Here is a 13,901-nt window from a genome sequence, read left to right on the forward strand (position 1 = left end):
AAGCTCTAGTTTCAAAGGGAACCATGAATGCTTCAAGAGCACATTATGTCATGGCTTTGAATATCCAAGACCCAAATCATAATGTTGGGTATGATTTTGTCAAATATATCATTGATAGTATCAATAAGGAGATCACTGCTACCAAGAAAGGAGAATTGAAGAATTTTAAATTCTATCATTATTCCCTAATCATGCATCTAATCTTTGTTTAAGAATGTTGATCTACATTTGATCAAAGCTTATTCACGTCTACACAAGAATGGGGAGAAAGGCTTCCAATACAAAGATGGACAAGGGTATTGAAAACGTTCTACCCATATTTTAATGTCATTTCTTTTTATAATGATTTTTTTCATCTAGTTTTAAAAATGATAAGGTTGTTAATTGAAAGAATCCCTAGGAGTGTCAAAAAGGTTGTTAAACCTAAAATGTGCTTTGATGTTGGAAAACAATTAACATGTGATTGGGGAAATGTTTTCTTGTTTGAAGAGTATACTATTATAAGAATCTTTGGATGCCCTCAACCACCCCATATCCTACCCAAGTATGTCCTTGAGAGGTTAAGGTTTGTAGAAGTATTTTGGCAATTGATTTCCTTGAATAGAGAATACTCAGGCAAAGGTGTCAAGAAAGGAACCTCTTTGTGTAGATGCACTAAGGTAGGAGATTTTAAAATAGGTAAAAATGTCATTGAGGAAACCAATGCATTTTTGAAAAAAATTGAACTACCAACTAGGCTAGCTAGAACTTATGATCCCTTCAATGTAGTCATACATGCCCTTAAGAACATGAGAGGGTAAAATTTGCCTTCCACAAAACCTATGTGGGAAGAAGATGTCATTGCCGATAGGTTAAATGAGGACATCTACAAGGAAAGGATGGTCAAATATAGGGACATTGTCAGTTTTCAATATGAAATGAAAAAAACAAATCCATCATTCAAAGGTTTTTATCCTGATGAAGGCTACTAGTCCAAATTGGATAACTATGTGGAAAATATTGATGAATTGGTATCTCAAGTACCTGAGAAAATTAGAAAAAAGATTGACCTTGAGTACTAAGATGATGAGATTACGGTTGAGGTCTCTAATGATGAGGACTGTCCTAAGGAAGATCAGCCAGAGGAAGATATTCTTGAGAGTTCTGAATAGGCTAAACAAAGAAACAAAAAGAAAAAGATGGTAGAATTGCCAGAAAAGGCTTAGCAAAAGGCCCTCCAGATTCTGCCAAGGGTTAGTAAATATTTTGATGACATTAGAAGGAGGTTCCTGATATCTCAAGCATTAGAAGATGAGCATAGAATGAAGAAACTATAGTCAGAGGCTCAAATGGTTAATTATAGGATTATTGAAGCTCATAAGTTTATAAGTGATGATAATTTCATCAAATCTAATGAATTCAAAAATTTCTTGTATAAAATAAAGTAGAATAAACTAGCTCTGCAAATAAAACTTGGGGATTCTAATTAAGTAGTTTTTGGGTTAGTGTAGAAACTACAGGAATATGATCCTACCAATGAAACCCTCACTGTTGAAGAGGCAAGAAATTTGGTGACAAGGAGCAATATGATTGTATTCCCAAGATGGGATATTAGCTCATATTTTCTACTAGATCAAATGAGAAGGCATGAGAGATCAATTTCATTTGAAGATGAAAATCAGTATGGAGAGCTAAGAGGGTCAGGATTTAACATAGATTCTCAAACAATGACAATATGGAGTTTAGCTTCTGAGCATGATAAGCCTACCCTCATGGAGATCAAAGAATCTCCTGGGGGAATGTCATTTTCTAGCATGCACAGTCTACTTATAGTGATCAAATATATGGGATGTACACTTCAGTAGCATTAATGGGAAAGAATAAGATGAATACTCTTCAGGCCCATCTAGAAAGAACGTATGAAAGATTTATCAAGACAAGAAGAGGAAATGAAGAGGAAATGAAGAAAACATTTGTCTTGTAGTAAAGGACTATCAAGCTAGAAATGGAGGTAGCATCATTGAAAAAAATAATTAGGACTACTACAGAACTCCAGGACAAAGGTGTGCAAATAGGAGGCCAAGCACCTAAAATAGGGGAGACATCAAGTCATGTAATGGAAGTTGATGAAAGAGAGTTAGAAGCAAGCAAGGATACAGAAACCATAGTAATGAAAAACTTGTTGATTCATAAGATAAATGCACTAAAGGAAATCTCTCAGAATGTGCATAGTAGTTACCTTGCATTAGAGGGAGAAAAATGTAAATGTTTAGAGGCTATTACTTTGTTATCTCCACTTTTTAATACATGGGGTCCTTACATGCAATTTTTTGATAGTTTAGTCCCTTTGCTCCCTTAGAAGAAAGACTTGCCAAAAGTAACCATTGTAAACACCGGGAAGATGATGCATAAAATAAAAGATTTAAATGGTTTCTTTGGTGGCAAGATGCAGCTGATCCAAAATAAGATGAAGTTAATTGCTGTAGGTACACCTAATTTTGTACCCACAATTTTGGATAGTGAGGGAAAAATGAAAGATTGGGTAGAATAGTCATCTTCTCTTGATGAAATTCTTGATCATCCTAGGTTTTTGTCTTATTGCAATAATGAAGCAAGTGTTACAATAGTATATGATATGATTGATATGCTTTACAATATAGAAATATAAATGTCTAAAGTAATTTCTAAAGTCAAAGCAATAACAGATGCCAAGTGGACCAAGTGCTTAGATGAATTAGAGACAATCAAAGATGCCACTTGACCAGATGTGGATACAAATATTACTATCTAGGAACTTATTGTAGACATCAAATCCCTACCATTTGGTGATAGTGATGTAGAAAAAGGGTGTAGTTAGGATGTAGTTAAAGGCATAAAGGACAAATAAAAGGCACAAATGGTGATAGGGATTGAAGACAAACCAAATTTTCTAAAGAGATATTTGCTAACAAATGCCACCTACTAGTGTTTGCAACTGCATCCAAAGTTTTGATCCAAGTATATAAAATGTTTTGTACTGTAACAAAATAGAAACATCTTTGTATTTATTTTAGAATAGTTTTTTGACAAGTGTCCTCCCATCTAAAGCTTTTTGCAATCCTTTCTATAAAAGGATTTCCAAGATGTGGAGTGAGGATTTAAAATCTATGCAATTTTTAGTGTTATGCTAGTCTTGCATTTGTTCTAGTCAGTCTTTAGTGTTAATTTTTTGATGTATTCATCTACAAATCTAAGAATAAAAGAACATATTGAATGGAAAGTTGTCATACCTTGAAGCATTTTTGAGTTTACATTAGTGTTGTATTATTTTCAAGGAGAATTAATGCAAAGGAAATGTTCTACCATGTCTTTTTTCTCTGAATTTTGTCTCCATTTTATGTGCTAGTTATGTTGGGATTGTATGAGCAAGGTTTATGCAATTTAATGCAACTAGGATAGGTTGTATATCAGTTTGTTGTTGTTTTTAATTCAAGGATTTAAGTAAATGCTTCAATAAAGTGATAGGATTTCTAGTCATATAAGAAGGATATTCATAAGAATGGATTTAGGGTTAATTGTTGATATAATTAATTGTAAGGCGATTAATTAGGTCAAAATTTGCTAAGTAGACTTTGAATACCAATGGATAGGGCACTAAACATATATTCAATTGCATATTGAAAAGATCATAAGGTTGCAATGAAGTATAAAATTCAAAATCAAATCAATTTTTACTTTCAGGTATGAAGATTTTGATTGTTGGTTAGCACTTGTTTGCAATTAATCTTTTTGTGTTATAGTTAGCTATTGTAACCAAGGATTATCTGTAAAACCAAGAAGAATCATGACCATTATCTACTTCAAGGGATAAATATGAAGAAAGAATATCAGTGAATGAGTGAACTGTGAAGAAAAAATTAAGTATCACTTGAGCCATTTCATCCCTCAGGTGCACCCACCTTGGTTTTGTAGAGCCAAAAGAGTAGAGAATCCATGAGATTTTGTTGATGTTGGTCTGGATCTAAAGATTTTCCTCTTGAAAATAGGAGGTAGCTAACCCTTAGGCTTTCTTTTTTCTTCTGAACCCTACTATCAAGTATTTTATTGCCTAGTGGTTTTAAAACACCAACAGAGTCTATGAAGCATATGCACCCTAAAATGGTTGGCTAGACTATGGGCCCTAATTCTTCAATTTATTAATTTCCTGAATTAGTGCATCACAATATTTTATTGAATCAATTCAAATCATTTTCCTTGATCAAATTGAAAATAATTTAATTATTTCAACATTTCCTAACATTTGATCATTTTATCAATAATCTTATTTAATTAAAAGAAAACATCCTTTTAAATAAATAAAACAATCTTATTTAATTAAAATCTTTCTTTAATTAAATAATCTTATCTTATTTAATTAAAAGAAAATCCCTCTTTTAATTAAATAAATAAATCCCCACTTAAAGCTCTCTTTTTTATGAAGAAAGGAAATAAATCAAATAAATATTCCTTTTTTTTGCACCTATCTCTAAGTGGTGAGCTTTTTCCTCTTGTCTTTTTAGGGATTTATCCCACATTGCTCTTGTGAGAAGCCTCCCACCTCCACAGTTTCTTTTATAAGGAGCCCTCTCCTTCTCATTTGGATAGATGTTAGTATCTGTAGTATTTTTATGTTGCAGGTTTGGAGAGTGATTTTGGAGAAGGAGTTTGAACCTTAGAGTTTGGGCATTAGAGCTTCATTACAACTTCTCTCTTCTTGTCTTCTTCTCTTATGCATCCATGGCTTCCATCATCATGCTTCATCCTTGCATTTTCATACTAGCTTAAAGTCATGTTTGTGTTCATAGATTAGATTTCCTTTCTTGCATTGTTTTGCATTGTTATCATTTAGATTTGACTTGCATCTTCATTTGCATACATATTTTGATCTTTGAATTTCTCATTTTATGGTTTACTTACATGGGCACAAACTAGGTCAAACTGAGGGCCTCTATTACAAACCCTTGCACTCCATGAATAGAGAGCTATGAGTTGCCATTTGAGATCTCATTCTTGGGAAATCTTGGATATAATGACTCATAGAAGTGCAACAACATTTTAGCACACATGAAGTACATATAGTGTCTTGATTCCTTGTTAGAGGACTAGGCCTTGTTAGAAGCCTCAACCCCGTTAAGAGTTTCTACAATCCTGTTAGAAGTTGGTAGAACAATTACAATGTATGCAAGAAGAGCCCACTGCCCTAACATGCAATTGTACGATTCAATTCCTTCACAAGATAGGTATACATATAATACTTGTTTTATAGTTGTAACTCACACTTGCTCTAATCTTACATTAGATTTCAAATCACATGAGGCTTGCAAGTAGTTCTCATAATAGTTCACATGCCACATCTAACCATGCAACTTCTCCCTTATCTACGCAAGATAAGATCTTTGCTTATACCTTGCACAATCACAAAACTCTACACTATCGGACTTCACGTCTTCACATGCTTGACAAAATATAAAATAATTTATGGAATAATATCCACATAGTCAGCTCATCATAACTTGGTAATTATTTTGTAACCAAAATAATTCCTAAAGTCGTACAACTTTGTTTACTGCTATGCTTTGTTTTGCACTGTTAATCTTACTATAACTTGTGTTGTATTATCCATACACACCTATGCAGTGGAACACATAATCATGAAACTATCATGAAGCTTCCCTTAACTATGCATAAGCTAACTCTCAACGAGTTGTCTGCACGCTTAAGATATGTACTCTATGCTGTTGCAAATTGTCTAACACTTAGACAATTTTCTATCTTTAAATGAAATGCCAAATATATGTTGCCATAAATGAAAACCATCAAGATATCTAACTGACCATATTGCCAACAGGAATCTCATTCAGCAAATCAAAGTTACAAATTAGATCAGCCATTTATTCATCCTAATAGGTGCATCAGTCAAATCCTTTAACTAGGTGGACTTAACAGTCTTTTGCTAAATCTCCTAATAGAGTGCATACTTCACTGTATGTTTGTAAATCCTTTAACAAGGTGGACCTAACAATCCTTATTGCTCCTAATAGAGAAAATCACTAGAACTGGTCAATGTAAACCTTAAAAAGCCAACTTTGTACTGCAGTACTAAAGCTTGTGGGTGTCATCTCCACCCCAATTTTACTTTCTATTTGGAAGGTTTCTAGGTCACCATATCCTGTGTCAAAGTGTTATGAATTTTATTTCTTTCATTCTTTCATGCATGCAATTAGATCATAATAATATATGAAGGATTAATTTGTGAAGTGAGTTTAAAGTTTTATTGGTTCCTGATTCACCCCTCCCCTCTCAGTAACCTAGCCTACCTTATATTTTCAACAATCAATTTCTTGTTAGACAAACCCATAAAACAAGAGGAGTGGGGTGGGGGTGGATTCACATCCACTAAAATAATCATAAATCTTGATCAATGCTTTGAATAGATTAATTAATTCATTCATTCATTTTATGATACATGTAAGAAAACAACTAAAACAATACAAATCGTATACAAGGTAATTATAGTAATGCCCATGATGAGGGCTTCACTTAGTGAACTCAAATCATTGCACATGCATTCATAGCATGCGAAAGAATTCCCCTATTTTTAAACAATATTGCCCCAAAATCCATTTTTTGTCACCTCCCTCCAACACCCACCAACCTATTTTCCTATATAAACCCCCACCCCACTTGAGAAAATCCCCACCCTCACCCTAGATAAAATGTTCCTCCCCTCTATTTAGGCAACTTTTTGCCTATTATAACCCCCCCAATATGAATACACATGACAATGTATTTCCTATTTAGTGAAGACCTCATAGTAATGCCAAACAAACAAGTTCTAACATGAATAGTAGTAGGAAATATATAGACACTCCATGTATCTACATTATTAGGCAAAATTTGCATATGTACCAGATAACCATAAAGTTGTACAAAAAATACAACATCATTACTAGAGTTTTCAGAACACAACTAAAATGTTTTTCATTAGATGAACATCTTCTGGACCAAGGAAACTGTAAGTGTTTCTCCACACCAATCTTATTTTATGTGTTGTTAATTTGTATGCCTTATTATTGACATCTTATATTGATGTTAATCATTACTTATTACTATTATAAATTGACATACTATAGGCTTATTAAGAATAATATAAAGGAATTTTTTTTGCATCATTAAGAAGAAGGATCTCGTATTGGTTTTCCACATAAAGGTAACTTAATTTTGAGATCTACATATGAGTTTCACATTTTCATGTCATAGCTATCTAAGCCCTATATCTCAATCTTTAATAATTTGATCCGATATAGATTGACCTTCACATTTTTTGCTATATATATATATATATATATAAAATCTCATAGATAATAAATACAATATACTTAAATGGTCTCCACAAATGCTTCTAAAACATCAATTTCCATATTTGCACTCCATGTGAACAAACGTATGAGAATCATAAACCACACATCCCAATTCATGCTTCCTCTTCATGCATATACAACTTACAAGAGATGTACAATTAACCTTATTTAATAATTCAAATGCTATTATAGGCAAGTTCATCAACAACTTGTGCACTTATTTTTATAGAGATTAGCCTACACAAAACCACCATGTGGTCCATGTACCTTACACCATGAGCTTACAAAGCCATGTGCCCTTCATATATATATATATATATATATATTTCTTGGTACAAAGTTATCTCAAGATTGAATATGTTCCCATATGTAACTCACATTAAATATGCATCCAAATGATACATATAGTAATGATATGACCTCAAAAGTATTCTCATGCAATACAAACGTCTTTGGATTCTTTAGGTGAACCACAAATAGTATTAGTTTATATTATAAACTTTCCAAATGTTGCATACAACAAGCAAAATGGCTCGAAGAATGTTTAGACCGTAATGCATGCACCCTTGGATTCTAGGTGCACCATAAATAATATTAAATTTAATACAACATTAAACCAACATATGTTTTTTAACCATATATAACGATGAATTAAATTCTTATACAAAAAAATACAACATACATGTTCCCACCAAAATTGAAGGAGACCCTACAACACCTTTGATCTAACAAGAGAACCTTTTTTTAGTTGAAAGTTGAATGAAAGAGCATTGCCCTTGACATCAACTTGCCTAAGCCAAAAATAAACTATAACATAAAGATAATGTTAACATTGATATTGAAATTCTTATCAAATATATTTCATAATTACAAGTGCTTTGCTGAATAATTTCTTCTATTCAAATTTAAATAGTAAACTTTTCAAACAAAAACGGGGATGATAAATGATAACTAAAAATAATGTATTTAAAATTTTTGAGTTATTGTTTCAATATATTCTTATCCACTCTTCTTAATATGATACAAAATAATTATTAATCTTTGTTTAAAATACTAATTAATATACTATATTTAATATTGGGATAGTGTGATAGTTAAATTTAGTATCATGTTTGTCAACAAAGTTCAAATCTTAGGGAAGGGTCCATGACGAAGGCTTGGGCTCTATTTTTTAGGGAAGAGAGGTCCCATAGATGTTTTTTTGAAGGGGGTTAAAGGATATTTAGAATCCTTTCTTCCAAAATAGGAGCCCCTATTTTTCAGCCCTTGTAATTGGGTGAAAAAGAGGTTGGGCTAGAAATGGTTCCACATCTTAGAAAAAAGTTCGCCACATGATGACAACCCCTTAGTTTTTCCTATTCAAAAAATAAAATTTAGAAAGAAAACAAAGCTTTTACTTTAAAAAAAAAATTAATTCTCTCTAACTTCCATAAATTTAGAAGATGAAAATTTTAAGCTACAATGCACTATAAGATTCATGGAACCACTCACCTTTACACATTCCTAAATATTCTCAACAGACAATTGCTCTTTTTTAAAGAAAACCCCCTTCTATAAGACCCCAAGCCTTATTAACATTTTATTATTGAATGTTTATATGAGAAATGAGATCTCTTATTTCTGACCCATTAACTAAAACTCATGCCTTTGCATATGATAGAAAAATTTATAAATCTAATACTTTAGAACTTCAAATACCCTTCACCATTACACCACTAATAAAAAATATTAACCAAATTTAAAATATAAATACATCAATCCTCATAAACTTTAGACTTGAAGATTGTCCTTCACTACCTATCCATATGAATGTTGTTCTTGGCATCGAATTCAAACTCAATTAGTAATGTGGTCCTAAACCAAACTTTTACTCGAAATTTTCTCAAAAATTTTGTTGTTTTCCATCACAGAATATAAAGATCAAATGCTTGAAATTTCAAAAAATTTCATTGTGTTTTCATTTTTTTGAAATTTAGTCAATAGTGTAATTTGTAGGGAGGATAGTCATGTCCAAAAAAAAATTATTTAGCCCTTCACCATTGACCATTAGTAGAACATTGATTAAAAAAATCAATATCCAACATTGATTAAAAAAATGTGCAAGCAAGGTGGCCCACCTTCAAGAGGTTCTCAAACACTAGGGCAATGCCTCTTGTACTATTGCCAGAGTACCTCCACATGCCTCGGGTGATACCACGTCGCCCAGAGGCTGCCGTCGAGGCCGTAGTTCTTCGAGCTACCGCTCACACACACTATGTTTGCAGGTTTCCTACCATCGCTCTCCCAATGGTGGCGATGGTGGTTGGCAACACCACTTGGTTTCCTCGCCCTGTGGTGGCACAGGCTGGTCCCCGACTCCTCCTCCTGGTCCTTAACATGTGGTTTTTGGAAAGTGACCCTTTCGCCTGGAATTAGCCATCTCACCTCCACCACTTGATACAAAGGATGCCGACCAGGTCCCTGATGATGCTACTAATGACTGGACTCTTCCCAGCCCGCTTGCCAATCCCATGGATGACTGGGAATTTCATGATAAGGATGAACCACCTCATTCCGCTGACACTGCTTTAGCTCCCTGAGAATTGTTTTTTTTCCTTTTTTTTCAATAAATAGTTGTTGATTTCAGCTTCAGCTATGCTATGTAAACTCTCGTAGGGTGATCTTATATCTCTTGGCTTTTTTTTGTGAATTGTAATCTTAGTGTATTATTTATTAATAAAAAAAGACTATTCATCAAAAATTAAAAAAAAGAGAGTATATAGCATGAATTTGTACAACGATATCATAGCATCACGTGGCGTCCTTATCCTTGTGCACGACAGTAGATGCTTATGAAAACAGCATGTGGCGGTTTGAAATTATAGAAAGTGAAGCATACACTGAATTCTTCCCCATTCCAATAAAACGTGCAACACAAGAAAAACTGAAACGATTCCCTACCTTACAAATGTACACCACGCACCTTTAAACCCCACCGACTTGCAACTTCTTTCATCCAAAATAAATGAAACGATTCTGCGCTTACACGCGGTCCTCTTGAATTCTTTATATCCGGATTACTTGTTAGAAGATTGAAGATTTATTTGCTTAAGAAGTTTTATCCGAATCTCCATTTTCGGACGTATTGTTTTGTTTAATTTGTAGCTGTTCTTGCGGTGAAAGCCTGCTGTGTTTTTTCTACGAGGTCATCTGGTGGCATTGGATTTTTGTAGATCGTTTTGGTGAATTTTACAGGTATTGTTTGAAAAAAAAAACTGAATTTAGCTTCCAAATTGTGCTGTGAAAAAGAGAAGGTATTTCTGCCTGCAAAGCCTAGCTTCATTTGCAAAAAGTATCGGATTTTCGTAGATAGTCTCGGCGAAATTTACAGGTGTTGTTTGAGAAATCTGAATTTTGCTTTCAAATTCTGCTGTGAAAAGATCAGGTATTTTTGCCTGCGAAGCCTAGCTCCGTAGCTCCGTTAGCTAGATGAAGATCTGAACGGTAAGGTGTTTTTCCCTTCTCCGTTATTTCGTCAAATATGAAAGGCAGAGTTGGAAGCTGAGCAAGGGCTTGATTCTGAACGGATCGTGTTTCCATCGAACATAGCTTTATTAGGTTTACCTAGGGATTAAAAAATTCCGCCGTCCAATGGCGGAAAACAGGAAATTGTTGGTTGTTGTTCACGTGAGAAAACAAATATTTTTATAATCAAGAGCGCTGCCGACCTTGGTTCGTGTCTTAATCTTCAAACTGCACTTTAAATATTTGAAGCCTCTTCTGTATTTTATCATTTTGATCGAAAATCATTTGGTTAGATATTAGTACCTGATAGACTCGAAAGAAAAGCAACATCTGCCAGATTCATTGAACTTTGCAGGAATGATGTGAGATGACAACTGTTTCATCAGTCTGCAGGTCTTTTACGCGTGGTACGCGTTTTGGAAGCTATTTGTCTGGACATTGCTCGAAATCGCTCGAGAGAATGATGTATGTTAAATTATTTTGTGATTTGATTTTTTCTCGACAGCAGAGCAACAAATTCTATGATGTAAATTAGGTTAGCGGAATTTTTAACTTTGAACTTATGAAAACTCACAAATTTTAGTACGATGATGAATTTTTTATCGTTTCTTGGTTGTTTTAGCTTTCCGGATGTGGATGCCAGCAGCATTATAAGCGGAGTAATGAGTGGTTCTCGTAATGGTCCGTTGGTGGAGGTGCCCTACAGAAGAGGGGAGGGAGGGCTAAAGAATCAGAGATACATTTCTGACTATTTTACTGTTGAATCTGCATTGCTGCTGTTCTGGCTGACTGCCTCTGTATTATTTCTTCCTCTGATTTTGCCTCCCCTGCCGCCGCCCCCTTTCATACTTTTGCTGCTTCCTATTGCCATACTACTTGTGCTCATGCTATTGGCTTTCATGCCTCGTAATTTTATCACTTCAGTTTGACAGCCATTGCCTCTGTGAAAGGAAATGCAGCGACTCTTTAATGAAGATTGTGCTCTGCATTTTTATTGTAAGGTGCATTCCTTTTTGTAAAATATTAGATCGAGTGATTGTAGATTTGATTCTTTGTTTCCTGAATGACCGTTCTGGTTGCCCTGTGTGAAGTAAAATTGATGAGTTGCGGCATTTATTTAATATTTTAGTTAGTTTTAAAAGGTTTCGACAGATTCAGATCAAGGCTCGTGTTCTGGTATGGAAAGCCGAAAGGATCTTGTGGATAATATAGAATTTATGTCGCTTTAGAGATTGAAGAGACATTTAACGGAAATGATAAAGAATTGACATAAACAAAAAGACGTTCCTTCTCCTGCACAAAAACCTAAAATTATAATATAAATTATATATAGAATTCGGGAAACTGTTCTATTGCCTGCGATTTTAAATCCGTGTCTGGATCTGTTTTCAGGGAGAGGAAACTATTCTATTACCTGCGATTTTTAACTGAGAACTGCATAAACCTTACAATGAAGACAAATCCAGATAGTAAAGAATAGTAGACTTGCATTCAAAGTAAGTTATTCCCTTTTATCAGTTAATTGATAGGGTCTGACCTGGCCTTTAAATTTCCTTATTTTCAGATGATTCAAATGATTTTTTAAAATAAATTTATAGCTTTTGAATTATTGTTCCATATCTCTGTTGAATCCAAAAACATTAATTTAAGAATGAAGACAAATCCAGATAGTAAAGAATAGTAGACTTGCATTCAAAGTAAGTTTTTCCCTTTTATCAGTTAATTGATAGGGTCTGACCCCACAGCATGTTGGCCTTTAAATTTCCTTATTTTCAGATGATTCAAATGATTTTTTAAAATAAATTTATAGCTTTTGAATTATTGTTCCATATCTCTGTTGGATCCAAAAACATTAATTTAAGAAATATACACAGTTTTGTTCCTTCATCAGTTAATTGACATGTTCCGATCCCACAACATGTAGATCACGTTCCTTTAACAGTCTTTAAATTTGCTTATTTTAATAGGATTCTAATGATTATTCTTAGTACATTTGACAGTCTTGAAATTTTCTTATTTTTAAAGGATTTAAATGATTGTTCTTAGTACATTTGTGGGTTTTGAATAATTGTTCCAGATCTTTGTTTCATCAGAAAAAATAAATAAAGAAATAAAATATACACACTTTTGTTCCTTATCAGTTAATTTACAGGGTCTGATCGATCCCATTCGTCAGCGGTTTGATCTCTCAACAATAAGTGTTCAAATTTTGTTAGTTTTTTAATAATTCAAAGTACTGAAAATTTTCTATTTTTAAGGATTTCAAACATAGTTTTTAGTGAATTTGTGTGTTTTTAAATTAGTGACTTAAAATAATACACATCTGGTCATAAAAGTCATGGCAGGATTTTTTAGGAATAGAGGGTCCATTATTTTAAAATGTCATATACCAGACTGGAATTAATTTTATAAATGAATATGTTATTGTAAATCTATATAATATATGAAATTGATTTATATTATAGATCTGAGCCCAAGAACTAGAAAAGGAGTGTAGTAATCAAAGAACAAACAATAAACATTTTTGGATGAATGAAGCAATCATACCTTGAAAAATGTGACTATCACATGACCTAAATGGTGTATCCTGGGAGCAACTTGTTTTGCTGGTGAATGGTGTCTAGTTCATTGTATCAGTTTCTTTCCGTAATTAAATAATTAAATATAAATGGAAGATATTAAAATTGATTGTTCCTGTCGAACAGAGAAATTGAGTGCGAGGGAAAGTAGACTCTAGGCAATGTGGTCCGATAGATTTACATATTGTTGAGGAATATTGAACTACATCTGAATGGCGTTTGAAGAAATCCCAGTTTAGTTTGGCATTTAATGAGTAATTTGTCACATGAACAATTAAGGTTTTTTAAAAATGTTTTTGTTTTTTTTTTTTAAATATAAATTTTAAGTTTGGCATTTAATGAGTAATTTGTCACATGAACAATTAAGGTTTTTTTAAAATGTTTTGAAGTTTTTTTTTTCCAAAAAATATACAATAGAGAGATCACATTGTTAAGGTGACAAACAATATATTTAATTTGG

The 13,901-nt window shown here is 33.2% G+C and overlaps 1 protein-coding gene across 12 annotated transcripts; it reads left to right on the forward strand.

Moving 5' to 3' along the window:
• Positions 1-10,144: 10,144 nt before the first annotated feature.
• On the forward strand, positions 10,145-11,926 carry LOC149566015 (protein AUXIN-REGULATED GENE INVOLVED IN ORGAN SIZE-like). Of its 12 annotated transcripts, none has more exons than XM_089819466.1 (5): positions 10,145-10,592; positions 10,783-10,841; positions 10,947-11,069; positions 11,249-11,327; positions 11,485-11,926. In XM_089819466.1, the coding sequence occupies exons 4-5, from the start codon at positions 11,323-11,325 to the stop codon at positions 11,789-11,791; spliced, it is 312 nt and encodes a 103-aa protein (XP_089675592.1). In that variant the 5' UTR covers positions 10,145-10,592; positions 10,783-10,841; positions 10,947-11,069; positions 11,249-11,322; the 3' UTR covers positions 11,792-11,926. The 12 variants fall into 12 exon arrangements, with proteins under 12 accessions (XP_089675592.1, XP_089675588.1, XP_089675596.1 ...); XM_089819462.1 differs by having other exon boundaries at positions 10,255-10,592; positions 10,778-10,841; positions 11,218-11,327; XM_089819470.1 differs by having other exon boundaries at positions 10,255-10,592; positions 10,778-10,841; positions 11,256-11,327.
• Positions 11,927-13,901: the final 1,975 nt, after the last annotated feature.

The sequence above is a fragment of the Cupressus sempervirens genome, chromosome 3, assembly GCF_028749045.1.
Source record: "Cupressus sempervirens isolate cs-2001-9-10 chromosome 3, ASM2874904v1, whole genome shotgun sequence".
NCBI lineage: Eukaryota > Viridiplantae > Streptophyta > Pinopsida > Cupressales > Cupressaceae > Cupressus > Cupressus sempervirens.